At 38.8% G+C, this 13,539-nt stretch overlaps 1 protein-coding gene across 5 annotated transcripts in view; it reads right to left on the bottom strand.

The window, feature by feature from the left end:
* Positions 1-454: 454 nt before the first annotated feature.
* The window catches only part of WARS2 (tryptophanyl tRNA synthetase 2, mitochondrial), a 123,246-nt gene continuing 110,161 nt past the window's right edge, over positions 455-13,539 (bottom strand). For all 5 annotated transcript variants that reach the window (XM_033195737.1, XM_033195740.1, XM_033195739.1 and 2 more), the window contains 3 exons: positions 12,051-12,136; positions 3,321-3,439; positions 455-2,584 (listed from right to left, as the gene is read on the bottom strand). In XM_033195737.1, coding sequence (XP_033051628.1) covers positions 2,136-2,584; positions 3,321-3,439; positions 12,051-12,136 — 654 coding nt within the window. In that variant the 3' untranslated portion in view covers positions 455-2,135. The remainder of the gene's footprint in view (positions 2,585-3,320; positions 3,440-12,050; positions 12,137-13,539) is intronic.

Raw genomic sequence — 13,539 nt, 5'->3', positions numbered from 1 at the left:
TATATATCCTATTGGTTCTGTTTCTCTGAAGAATCCTGATTAATACTGATTAACCAGGCAAGATTCTCTTAATAATTATGGGCCAAGTTTGGACTTGAACAGTTGGGTCACTTAAAAAAAAAAAAAAAAAACAGGTTGCAAACAAGTCCACCCTCACCAATGCATAGACTTTGGTCCCTGGAAGTTATCACAAGTTATTTGTTTTTCTCCTCTGAGATTCTTTCCATAGTGCCTTAGTTTTTTGGAGGAAAGATATTGCAAAGGGGTAAAAACCACACAAACAGATAAACAGATAATTGGCTTGATAGATCTACCTTTAGTTTTGTCATTTTCCAGTATTCATAATCCTTTCAAAGTTTCCTTTAAAGGGGAAAAAAAGAGGCCTGTAAGAAATAGCTCAAAGAGGTTCTAGGATTTATAGACATCCCATTCCAATATAAGATACAAAAGGCAAATAGATCTACCTTTAATTTTGTCATTTTCCAGTATTCATAATCCTTTCAAAGTTTCCTTTAAAGGGGAAAAAAAGAGGCTAGTAAGAAATATGCTCAAAGAGGTTCTAGGATTTATAGACATCCCATTCCAATATAAGATACAAAAGGCAAAATGTTTCCTTTTCCCATGATCCAGGCTAGCTCCAAGAATCCTAAAAAGGATCTTTTAATTCGGATTCTGAGATGTGGTGTTTTGTGGATTTACATGTGTTCTGGCACAAGGACCACTCTACTTCCTTAAGAAACATTAGCAAAAATGCTTTGCTCAACAACCTAGTTATGTATGTACAAATGGTGATCATGGTCCTTACTGACAAAAAACTTATAAGCAATTTCTGTTACAAAACTGATCTTGCTAACAGGTCTTGGTGTATAAGTCAGGATTATCATTTTCATTTTCAGGTGTCAGAAATAGAAGTGCAGAAAAGCTAGGTTTTAGGGTGACATTACTTAACTGAGGTAGAGGCAAGATGAGAAGCTGCCAGTCATTGGGAATATCTGATTTGTCAGTCTTCACTGCTGTTGTAGACTGGCAGAACCTATTTCAAAGTGTTTCTGCAATAAGCATAGAGGAGAGAACTTGGTACATGGGGATTGTGGTGGGGAAATGTGACCACGGTTGTCTGAACCCAGATTTTAAGTTCGCATCTATTGGCTGAATTGATGATATAAACATCATCAGTCGTTCCAATACCCACCTTCAAAATCAGAATGTTTAGAGTCTAAAAAATGCTACCTTTCAGCATTTTTGTTTTGGTACTGATGAAACAAGCACTATTCTTAAGAATAAGGGGTAAGGGTTTTACTCTCAGATTCGCTTCTCTTATGGAGTGATATCATACAAGCTAATTGGATTCTCTCAGCCTCACTTTCCTCATGTGTAAAGTGACAATAATTCTCCTAATTCATAGGGGGTTGGTGAGACTAAACTGAAATGAATGCAAGAAAGTACTTATTAAGAATATCATTCAGGGACTTGGGCTCTTGTACAATAAGTAAATCAAGTCAAAATAATGCAACCTCCTTAGAAGATCATATCCCATATCTCTGAATTAAAAAACAAATTATTGCTGGAACAGTTGGTGTCATCTCTTGGAAAACAAGTTAATCAACTTAAATATATTAAATCAGACACCATCTCAGTGACAAACAAACTATAAGAATGGACTTGTTTTTATGAGATCTGAATACAAATTAGCATCTGATCAAATGGCATCTCAAGGATTAAACATCTAAGACCTCTATATATTGCTTTGCAAAAGGGTTGAAGTAGATAAAGTGTGCATCTGTTACACTAAGCACTCCAGAAAGAAGCACAAATGACACTCCATTTCCCAAATTACTCCTTACCTCAATCACATTTGTGTAGGCCAAGGAGTGTGCCTCAATAATTGGGGATTCAGACAGCTATGCCTTCTTTCTTTCTTTATTTTTGTTGTTGTTCACAGCATTTTGTTGATGGGGTTTAGAACACTGTTGTATTTTGAAGCTACAAAGCAATATTCATCAAGTAAAGCCAATAATCAGCTATACCAAATTAAATGTCCCAAAACTATAACTTTTTCTTGTGAGGAAAGCTGCCGTTATCAGAATGCATGGAGTGCAAGGCACAAAAGCCTTGCTGTGATTCGTTGAAACTTCCTATAGAAAACCCACCAATTTCTTCACCTCCTGGCACACAGGGTATGCTAATTCTTTGGCTTTTGCTGATCCAATTTGTAAAACCTTTTCTAAATGGTCCTTGTCCAGCTTCAGTTTTTCAATTTCACGCTTAATTGGGGCAAACTTCTCAATCACAGCATCTGCCACGGCCAGCTTATAGTGAGCAGTGTCCATGCCCGCGCTGCGGCGCACCACTTCCTCCACAGAGAGCCCGGTCACCGCGGCGTGCACTGCCACCATGTTGGACACGCCAGCGCGGCCAGCTGGGTCATAGGTGACCTCCGAGGTGAAGTCCGTCACAGCCTTGCGGAATTTCTGCACTATCTCCTCTGGGCTGTCTGTTATTCGGACGGTGGCCAGTTTGTCAGGGTCTGATTTCGACATTTTGGCAGAAGGATCACGGAGGGATTTTACCTTCTTCATGGATGCTAGGTTAAAAACACCAACACACACATACCCAAAACAAAAACAAAACAAACAAATCACCAAGATGTATATACAGACAGTTCCCAACTTGCAATGGTTTGAATTATGATTTTTCAACTTTACAGTGGTATAAAAGTGATATCCATTCAGTAGAAACTGTACTTGAAATACCCACACAACCATTTTGTTTTTCACTTTCAGTATAGTATTCAATAAATTACATGAGATATTCAATACTTTGTTGTAAAATACGCTTTGTGTTAGATGATTCTGCCCAATTATAGACTAATGTAAGTGTTTTGAGCACGCTGAAGGTGGCTAGGCTAAGCTGTGATGTTCAGTAGGTTAGGTGGGTTAAATGCATTTTTGATTAACAGTGTTTTCAACTTACAATGGCTTTATCAGGATGTAACCCAATTACAAGTCAAGAAGCATCTGTTTATACTTTGTAAATTATGTACTACTTTATAAATATTATTATTTTAAATTTTTTGTCTCTTCCATACTTTTAAAATATTTTTAGTTATCCTTTCCAATAACCCAACATCTTTTTCAGTAATCCAATGTGGTCTACTTACTAGTCCTACACTAGAGAAAACAATGAGGACTCTAGTTACAGATCCTGAATCCTGCCTACAAGAAAGCTGAGGTTAGTCCCAAGAAAGTTCCAAGCCTGTCTATTGTCCAATCCTCTCTTTAGAATATACCTTGATGTAACATTATAAGTTTGTTACTTACTTAGAATGGACTTGGGCACTGGAAAGAACTCCCCGTACTTCTTGTTGAAACCTTCTGCTAGGTCCTGAACTAGTTCCATGTGCTGGACTTGATCCTCCCCAACAGGAACGTGTGTGGACCTTTAATAAAAGACAGACAGAAAAACACAGCAAGGCTCTTTCTTAGAGACAGAAATGATATTGCAAGCAGCTGCATTTCCTGTGAATATTTCACTGTTGGTATTCAACAAATGTTCACCAACTATAGAGGGAATGTTTAGACCTAAGTCTTTATCTATGGATCAGACAAAAGCCAAAGAGATGTTTCTCTACTCTAGTTGTGTTTTTTCCATAGCAGAGGAATACAGCCATCAACACCAGAATAACAGGATCTTGCTGGGAGGGAGGAATGGGATTTTAAATAGCATATGCTCTAGGCACAATTGTGTTTTAAAACTACTCCTCATTCCCTCACCCAGTCAGCACATATCATCCCAGGCCTGACCAGATGCTTTTTACCTCAGAACTGCAGCTCACACTTGAAAGACACCCCACCCCACTCTTCAAATCAAAGGCGGCAGAAAGTTCTTCAGGCAAGAGTTTTTCCTCCCTGTCACATAGGGAGTAATTCAATATTCTTTTGCAGTAAGCTTCATTTTCAAGTACACTGCAATCACAGGACAATTAATATGTTGCAGAGAACTTAAAATCTACAAGTACAGTGTAGATGGCTATCAAAAAGCAAGTTGGAGAAAACATGAAGTACATTGACATTTATGTAAATTTTACAAGTGCATATGGAAATATATCTGTAGTAATAAGCATAAAAACATACTGGAAGCTCCTCCCCAAATTTGTAATTGTAGTTGCTTCTAGAGAAGGTGGGAAGGAAATAGATCTGAAGAAAAGAACAAAGGAGACTTGAATTTTATCTGTAATATTTCACTTTATTAAGAAATGAAGATGAAACCAAAAATATCAGAATATAGGGAATGACTTTATCATGACTTTAATCCCATATGTAAAGTTTGCAGTGTCAGATCATGACATAGTACATCAAATAAGGGAAGAATGAACTATTATAGAGACGTCTTCTTGAGGAAAATTTTATACTGAAGTCTTATGGAGGGATAAAAAACAGGCAATTTTATATATGTAATGTTTGGCTGGGAGTTTAGACTTGATAATACAAGTAATACAGTGCTCTGAGGTTTTTTTAATCAAAGAAACAATATTGCTTCTGTGAAAAAAGTAGCGAGACATCATAGGCAAGTTTCTTATCCTTTCTAAGCCTTCATTTCCTCTGTAAAGTGAGGGTCATGATGGAGCTTACCTCATATGGCTCTTTCATGGATTACAAGTATACTACTTGATAGTAATTAGCTCTATAAATGGTTGCTATTGATATAATATATATATACATCTCTATATATACATTCATTAATATCTGACATGATGAAGGACAAAATGGTAAAATAAAGATACTATAAAGAACCCTGGGCCGGGCGCGGTGGCTCACTCCTGTAATCCCAGCACTTTGGGAGGCCGAGGCGGGCGGATCACAAGGTCAGGAGATCGAGACCACGGTGAAACCCCATCTCTACTACAAATACAAAAAATTAGCTGGGCGCGGTGGCGGGTGCCTGTAGTCCCAGCTACTAGGGAGGCTGAGGCAGGAGAATGGCGTGAACCCAGGAGGCGGAGCGCTTGCAGTGAGCCGAGATCGCGCCACTGCACTCCAGCCTGGTGGACAGAATGAGACTCCGTCTCAAAAAAAAAAAAAAGAACCCTGATGAGGGGTACACTGACTTTTTTCACATCGGATCATTTTCCTTTTTCAGAGCTGACATACCACAAATAAGAATGCATAATCCCAGAGATAGTCACAGACCTGGGCAGTGATCCTGATATGCGTAGAAACCTTACTTGAAACTGACAGTTCACATATTTGATCAGGTAATCCCAAAATATAAATCGCATGTTACAAGAATTCTGAGAGTTCTTTTAATTTAAGGAAAACAAGAACAGAACAATCAATGGAAAGACAAAATGTAAGGACCATGACAGCAGACCCAGAAAGGGTTTCTCTTCTTCTAAGGCCAATAAGTGAATGTTGACCGGGTACAGTGGCCCGTGCTTGTAATCCCAGCACTTTGGGAGGCCGAGGTGGGAAAGTCACCTGAGGTCGGGAGTTCGAGACCAGCCTGACCAACATGGTGAAACCCTGTCTCTGTTAAAAACACGTAATTAGCCGGGGGTGGTGGTGCATGCCTGTAATCCCAGCTACTCGGGAGGCTGAGGCAGGAAAATCGCTTGAATCCGGGAGGCGGAGGTTGCAGTGAGCCAAGATTGTACCATTGCACTCCAGCCTGGGCAACAAGCGTGAAACTCCGTCTCAAAAAATAAATAAATAAATAAAAAGTTAAAAAAAAAAAAAAAAGTGAAAGTGGGAAATTCTACAGAATAACTGTTAGGGCCATAGTCATTGCTGTCTTCCATACAGCCTGGAGTAGAAAGCCACTGGATCAGTGAGTAGCAAAAACAAAAATATTCCTTTTTATGTTTTCGTAAGCACTCATAGTCCTACATGATACTCCTTTCTGGGATGTACATGCAGACACCCCACCTTTGTAACTTTCTCTTCTTTGAGTGGACTTTGCTACATCTGTCTTGTAATTGTAGTTAGGCTGACATGCAGAGGTCACCTGGACACCCCCAAGCCAAATTAGCCAACAGAGCAGGTTAAAAAACAATTACAGTAGCCCATAAGAAATCGCAATGGACTGCAACTAACACAGAAAAAACAATTACCATAATCAATACACTTAAAGCACATCAAAATGAATATTTCCACATGTCAAAATGGTTCCAGATTCACAAAGCAACCAAACTAAACAGAAAACACATTTAGTTTTCATAATGACTCTGCATGCATCTTTGCCTGATGTCGGCTCCTTGCCTCTTTTCTAACAATTCTGTGGGGTGGGGGGGGGTGGCTTTTTTTTAAAAAAAAGGATTTAAAAAATTTTAATCTTTTTCACCTGCCCCTATTGCTCCACTTGGCTTTTTCATCTGATTTTAGTGTGTTTCTCGCCTTCCCTCCCTGTGCTCCTGCTGCTTCTTTCACCTCCTATAATTTGTCTTAGCCTTTACTTCTCATCTAGTGAGTTTACACTTTACATTAATTCATCTTGTCTTTGATTCTACTCACTTATGTGCCTTATTCTCTTCATATTTTCAGCCTTTCCCCTCAGTCTTCCTTTCACTTCAAATAATTTAGTGCTGTTCTTTAAAAATTTATATCCTGCATAATGATATCCATATTAATGTGTCTTCTCTTTTTTCTATTTTCCTTTCTTTTTAAGTTACTGACTGTGCTTTCTTAGACGCAACATAAAACAAAAGCCTTTCATAATTTTGATTGTTATAACTTCTGTCACATAATAAGGCCTCTGATCTCCTCCTTTGGTGACTAAACCATTTTTCTTTTGCTTAGTTCCTTTTTGCATCTATGATTACTTAAGATCACCCCACCCTTTCGGCAGAATTAGTGTCCAGATGAATAATCATTGCCTACATATATCTGCTAACAGAGATTTGTTGTCTTATTATTTCTTTTTCTACTTTTTTTGGCTGTGTTTGTAACTTTTCAGTGCTGCTGCCTTTGACCAGCCCAGCTGGGACAGGAGTTTGGTGGTGTTTTCTTGTCATAAAGGATTCATTCCTCATCACTAGTTGCTTGTTAGATATGCAATAATGACTCTCTAATTCAGCAATTACTTAGTGAAGACCCATGATGTGAAAGACCTGGTGCTGGGTATTGTGAAATATATAATGAAGGGTTTACTTTCTAAAGATTTAAGACCTCTAGGAGGAGAGATAATACCCAAGGAAGCTCTGAATTCTTCTGGCGAGTCCTCCTTCAGCATTGCCTACCTCAGTGAATGGCAATGCTATCAATCCAGTTGGGTAAGTCAGAAACATTGGGTCATCCCTGACACCTCCCTCTCATACACATCTAGTCCTATCCATTTTACCTCCTAAATGTTTCTTATATTTGTCTACTTTTCTTCATCTTCACTGTCACCATCATGGCCCATATTAGACTATGAAATGGCCTCTAAACAGATTGCCCCAGATATTCTTGTCTTCCTAAAATTCATTCTTTGTATTTTAATCAATTCTCTTTTAAAAGTATGAGTCATATCAAATTCGCTGTATCCTTGAAATGTACAAATAGCTTCCTGTTGCTCTTTGGAGAGCACACTGGATTATCTGTTGACACCTCAGCACCATTCTCTCCCTTCTACGCTACCTCTTGATTTTCAGGGGCTGGCAGCCTGGAAACTACATTTCTCAGACTGCCTTTCAGTAGGGTTCTGGTTTGGTATAGGCCTTTGCCTAATAGAAGTAAAGTGGAAAGAGAAAGATAAAAAATTGTTGCTTAGGTAGAGTGGGTGAATACATGCATATGAGCAGACTGCAGAAATGGGCAGCAGGTTCCTAAATCTCAGAAAAATCCAGGCTCGACTGGCCTCACAAAGAATGAAGCACTTCAAGAACTGGAAGTCTCCAAAGCAGCTACAGGAACTCTAGCATTCTTAGAAAAAGTTCTCAAATGCTGTTCTATGACAGTCTCAAAAAAAGAGAAATAATAATAATAATAAGCTCTCAAAAAGCTTATTTTCAGTGGTCCTCAATGGCAGTAGCCTGATTATTAGACATTATGATGACACCTCTTCTCTGACTCTACCAGCCTGAAGTTTCCGAGCAATCATCTTGCTCTCTATACTTTCTGGGTTTTGGATTGGTTTGGTTTCTGCCTGCAGTTTCTTGAGGACTCTGTTGTCTCATTTTTCTATATCATTTTTGTGTTCATTTGCAGTCTTTTTTTTTTTGTTTTTTTGAGATAGAGTCTCGCTCCGTCACCCAGGCTAGAGTGCAGTGGTGTGCTCTCTCGGCTCACTGTGGCCTCCTCCTCCTGGGTTCAAGCAATTCTTGTGCCTCAGCCTCCCGAGTAGCTGGGACTACAGGCACACACCACCATGCCCAGCTAATATTTTGTATTTTAAATAGAGACAAGGTTTCACCATTTTGGCCAGGCTGGTCTGGAACTCCTGCGCTCAGGTGATCTGCCTGGCAGGGCCTACCAAAGTGCTGGGATTACAGGCATGAGCCACTGTGCCCAGCCAGTTTCCAGTCTTCTTATCCTCTTCCCAAATTTTTCAAATTCTTGAGAAAGATAATCTAATTTGCCCAGATACTCACTTTCATCTCTATCTTAACGAACTTAGTGGAATCTCTCTGAAACTTCATTTCCTCATCTGTAAAGTGGGGACAATACCATCCACTTATTTTATAGCCCTATTGTGAGAACTGAACAGATAATGAGTGTGTAGCAGTTAGTAGACGACTGGCAAATAATGCTCAACACATGTAAAGTCCTTCCTTTCTTTTCCCTCAAGGCCATGTATAGTGCCTTTTCCCGGATCAGTGACATTATAGGTACTTAGCAACTATTTGTTGTTTATTAATAAAAATTATATGTGTGTGCTTTCATGTGTGTGTGTGTGTGTGTATGCATATATATACACACACATATATATAAAACACATATACATACACACAGAGAAAGAGAGACATATACAGAGAGAAAGAGGAGAAATATTTACTTAATATATAGCCAGCTATTTGAAATTAGGCATTTGGAAAAATAATACAGATGCAGAATAAAAACTATGAATACTTGCTATTTTTGAGCATTGGAATTTTTTGTCTGTATTCAAATTTCTTGTGCTTATCATACTCTCAAGTTAAAGACGGTCTCAGCTGTCCATTCCTGGGTTCCTTACCAAGTTATGTAAATGCCAAAACATTTACATAAATCTTTTATAAACTTATCTGAATGGCTCCTCTTCCATTCCTTTCTATTATGTTTGTTCTCTGACCCACCATGCCACTCATTCTGATGATGATTTTGATAAAAGGAAACACTAATATTTGGTTTGCATCAAAATTTTATGAAGAGGTTACATGTAGATTTGCTGGTAGGGAAAAAAAACACAGATGTTTTATCCACCCTTCAATCTACCATCCTACCTATCTACATTTATAATACAAATACTCAGAGACGTTCTGGCAATGATCTTTTTCAAAATCCAGAAATGTCTGGAACAAAGCAAAATAAAAACAAATAAAAATACCCTCAAGTGCTTCATCTCTGTTATAGGGAAAATAATGATATAGCCTAAAAATCAAACCTGAGTTTGAGTCCTGACTCTGCTACTTATTATCGAGCAATTAGGAGCTTCTAAACTTGAGAAGAAACATAATGAGACAAATACAAAATGTACATTAGCAGAAAAAGTGCTGTAGACCCACAGTCTTGCCCAGATGTTCCAAAGTCAACTAACTGGCTACACAACTTCAGGCAAGTTGTTAAACCACATTGGGCTGCACTTGTAAAGCAATGGAATTAAAGAAGAGGCTCCTTAAAGTTCCTTTCCATCCTTCGCTTCACAGTATCATTAAGAGTGCGGTCATTCTTGTTAAAGTTTACGCTTTTCCATAGCCCTAAGCTCAGAGAACTCTCCCATTACAGCTCTTCAACTGTTAAGGAAACCTACTATGCTCATGTGTTTTCTTATTCTAGTGCTGACAATTCTCAGCTTTTGTTTTTTGTTTTTGTTTCTGGAGCCAAGGTTTCACTATTTTGCCCTGGCTGGGCTCAAGTGATCCTCCCCCCTCAGCCTTCCAAGTAGTTGGAACTTCAGGCATGCAACACCATGCCTGGCTAGCCTTTGGTTCTATAAAGAAGTAGGTCTTGAAACAAAATTAGACAACATTGTAATCATCAAAGACATAGTCATCATTAGTCATAACCAAGTAATAACTCCTAGTCACAGTACTGCCTGGCCTATATTTCATTTTAATCCTCTAATAATCCTGTGCTTAATAATTATTTCCATTTTACAGGTGAGAAAATCAAGTTTCTTCACAGAACCTTTTCAAGCAAATATCCTACCTCTCTAGAAAATGTATTATTAAGACTTTCATTATACTTTCATTTGTTACTTATTGGAGAATATCGTTCTAGCCTTTTAAATAAGTCAAAAGCTACTAATTACAAATAATAAATGTTATCAAGAGTCCAGCATACAAGTTAATACAACAAACAGACAAATAATCCTTGCAAGTTTTCATCAGAATTGAAGATAGGCTGCATGTACTCATGGACATTCCCTGTTTGTAGAGCTAAGCAGCTGCCCTCTTGGCTGTTTCCATCATAATTGCACAAGGGCTCTGGAGTCATGCCACGAGGTACACAGATACTGTCGTCTTCATGCTGTTATCAGACTTCCATGCAAAGAACTGTAGTTCACAGCTTTAGGGGTAAGGGATGCAAAAACACTGGTGAAGTGTCTTCTTTTCCCAGAAGCTTTCACAGTAGCATGGCCCTAAGTGCATGCCAGTTGGGAGGCTTTATCTCTAGAAGGCCAAATGGGGGTCAAAGGAGGCTGATAAGGGGTTAGCATGGAAGAATTGAGAGGGGGATGAAATCAGAAGCCCTGGCCAGTAGTACAGCAAGTGCAGGGATCAGCATCCTCAGGTGTGTATTTTTTTAGGACGTTAAGTGGCAGCAATAGCTGACTGGATGGATTATGGGTCCAGGAAAAGTACAAGTACCCTATATCATATTTTAAAAACTCGCTCTCAACCTGTAGGTCTAATACAGTGGCTATTTAAATTTAATTAAAATTAAATAGAATGTAAAGTTCAGTTCCTCTGTGGCACTAGCAACACTTCAGGTGCTCAACAGCCACACATGTGGCTACTGGCTACAGGATCTAGCACAGACATAGAACATTTCCATAAACACAGAGAGTTCTATTGGACAGCATTGCTTTAGAGTCTAGAATATATAAAACATCAACATTTAAAATGCTTGAAGTGGCCGGGCGTGGTGGCTCAAGCCTGTAATCCTAGCACTTTGGGAGGCCAAGACGGGCGGATCACAAGGTCAGGAGATCGAGACCACCCTGGCTAATATGGTGAAACCCCGTCTCTACTAAAGAATACAAAAAACTAGCCGGGCGACGAGGCGGGCGCCTGTAGTCCCAGCTACTCGGGAGGCTGAGGCAGGAGAATGGCGTAAACCTGGGAGGCGGAGCTTGCAGTGAGCTGAGATCCGGCCACTGCACTCCAGCCTGGGCCACAGAGCCAGACTCCGTCTCAAAAAATAAAATAAAATAAAATAAAATAAAATAAAATAAAATAAAATGCTTGAAGTTTAATCATCACTGGGGAAATATATATGGCATACTGGTTATGAGCACAGACTCTGTATCCAAACTTTGTGGATTCAAATCCTGGCTCCAAGCTTTGCTAATGATATGACTTTGGGCATGCTATTAACCACTCTGTCCCTCAATTTCTCCATCTGTAAAATTGGGACAATAAGAGTGCAAATTTTAGAAGGTTGTTGTAAGGGTTGATGTATGTAAAGCACTTATAATGGTTTCCAACACGTTGTAAGTGCTATTTAAATGTTAGCTCTTAATATTATTAGTTTCTCACAGAAACATACTTCTATAATGTAGTAGCTATTTCTGGGGAATAGATATAAACTGATTCAGATGTCTGACCCTTTCTGCACTTCCCCCTGCCCATGAACCAAGTCTGTATTCAATAGGTTAAAACACTCTCTTGTCACCATGAGTATATACAAGACCAGGGTGAACTCTCTTCTTACTTGTACAACAGAATGTCGGCTGCCTGAAGTACTGGGTATGTGAGCAGGCCCCCTGTGCCATCATGCTTCTGCTTGGTAGTCTTTGCCTGTGAGAGGTGAAAAGAGAGGAGGGTTAGAAATCTGAAATCTGACTTGAACCTAATTATACTGCTAAATTAAGAAAATTTTAAAACAAGCAAATTGTGATCTGTAGCCACCTGTAATAACATTATATGTGGGTTTCTTTTTAGCAGCTCTAGCCATCTTCTGGCTCACTTGTCTTCATGCTCCAGCCTGAGGCAGGAATAAGGAGAGTGCATTTCACCATTGCCCCTTTAAAGGATCCTGCCCTGCTACTATTTCTTATTTATTTTATTAAAGTAAGGATACAGGCATTTATTGGTTCCAAATCGGATAAATTCCAGATTTCACAGACAAGGTCACAAATTATCATGAAATTAAATCTCTACAAATTAACTTGAGTTAATATCAAAAGCCCTATTGTTTGTATGTGGAAACTTCCCAAAAAGTCTCACAGCATGCTACTGAGAAAACTGGAATGTTCCCTTACAATCACATTTAAATAACAAAAAATAAAAAATCATGGCATTTAAAATAAAACTAAGTGAGAGAAATTTTCATCTAACCAATCCTAATCACCGGTCTTGATCCTTAGGTGATTAAGCATGCTGAAGCAGTGAGGGTCAGGTGACCCAATGAACAGTACAGGCTGTATAGACCAAAACAGTTCCTTAATGGGGAAGTTGATGGAAACACCTGAGATGATATTAGAAACATTTAATAACTGGGTAGCAATAGATGTCGACTATAAACTACTACTGTGTACTCAGTAAACAGGATCCTAATGATGGTAACTCCTTTGCTGCGGCTGCACATTGCTGACATGTCATTTGGTTCTCTGAGTAGAGCTATTTATCAGATGGGAATATTCTGTGCAGTTTCAAGGCCTAAGATACAGCATCTCTTGTAAAATAAATGGATGCTTTGGTATGTAGACAAATCTTACCCATTTAGTTAATGTGAATCATTTCCCTCAAGTCTGATTATTTCCAAATGAACTGGGCAACTGAATTTATAAACTTGTTTTATTCCAGGGACCAAGCTCATGAGCTTACAAATTTGGGGTACCCCTACCAAGGTGCAGACACACTTTTTAAGGCTCAATCTGAAAATACAACAGCTTCTCTCCTTAGTCATCTTAATTTTGGTGTTTCATAATTTAGTTACAAACTTTTCTGAGTATACTTCGAGTGGTTTCTGGCTTATAGCAACCAATGCTCTAGGCCATTCAAAGGAAATTTGAATGTTTGACCATACAATGTCTTCACTACATCCCCTAATTACAAAGTTCATGATAAAGGCTAGTTCACAATTATCACCAGGTAAAGATAATGAAAGTTTAATTTGGAAATGCGCAAATTGAAAAAGAACCCAATTTTTAAAAGTTGCCATCCCATTCAATTTATAGCCTTTTCATATTAGCGTAATG

This window comes from Trachypithecus francoisi, unplaced genomic scaffold (genome assembly GCF_009764315.1).
Source record: "Trachypithecus francoisi isolate TF-2019V2 unplaced genomic scaffold, Tfra_2.0 Lachesis_group5, whole genome shotgun sequence".
NCBI classification, from domain to species: domain Eukaryota; kingdom Metazoa; phylum Chordata; class Mammalia; order Primates; family Cercopithecidae; genus Trachypithecus; species Trachypithecus francoisi.
The sequence above is the reverse complement of the archived record's forward strand: the minus strand, read 5'-3'. Positions and strand labels throughout refer to the sequence as shown.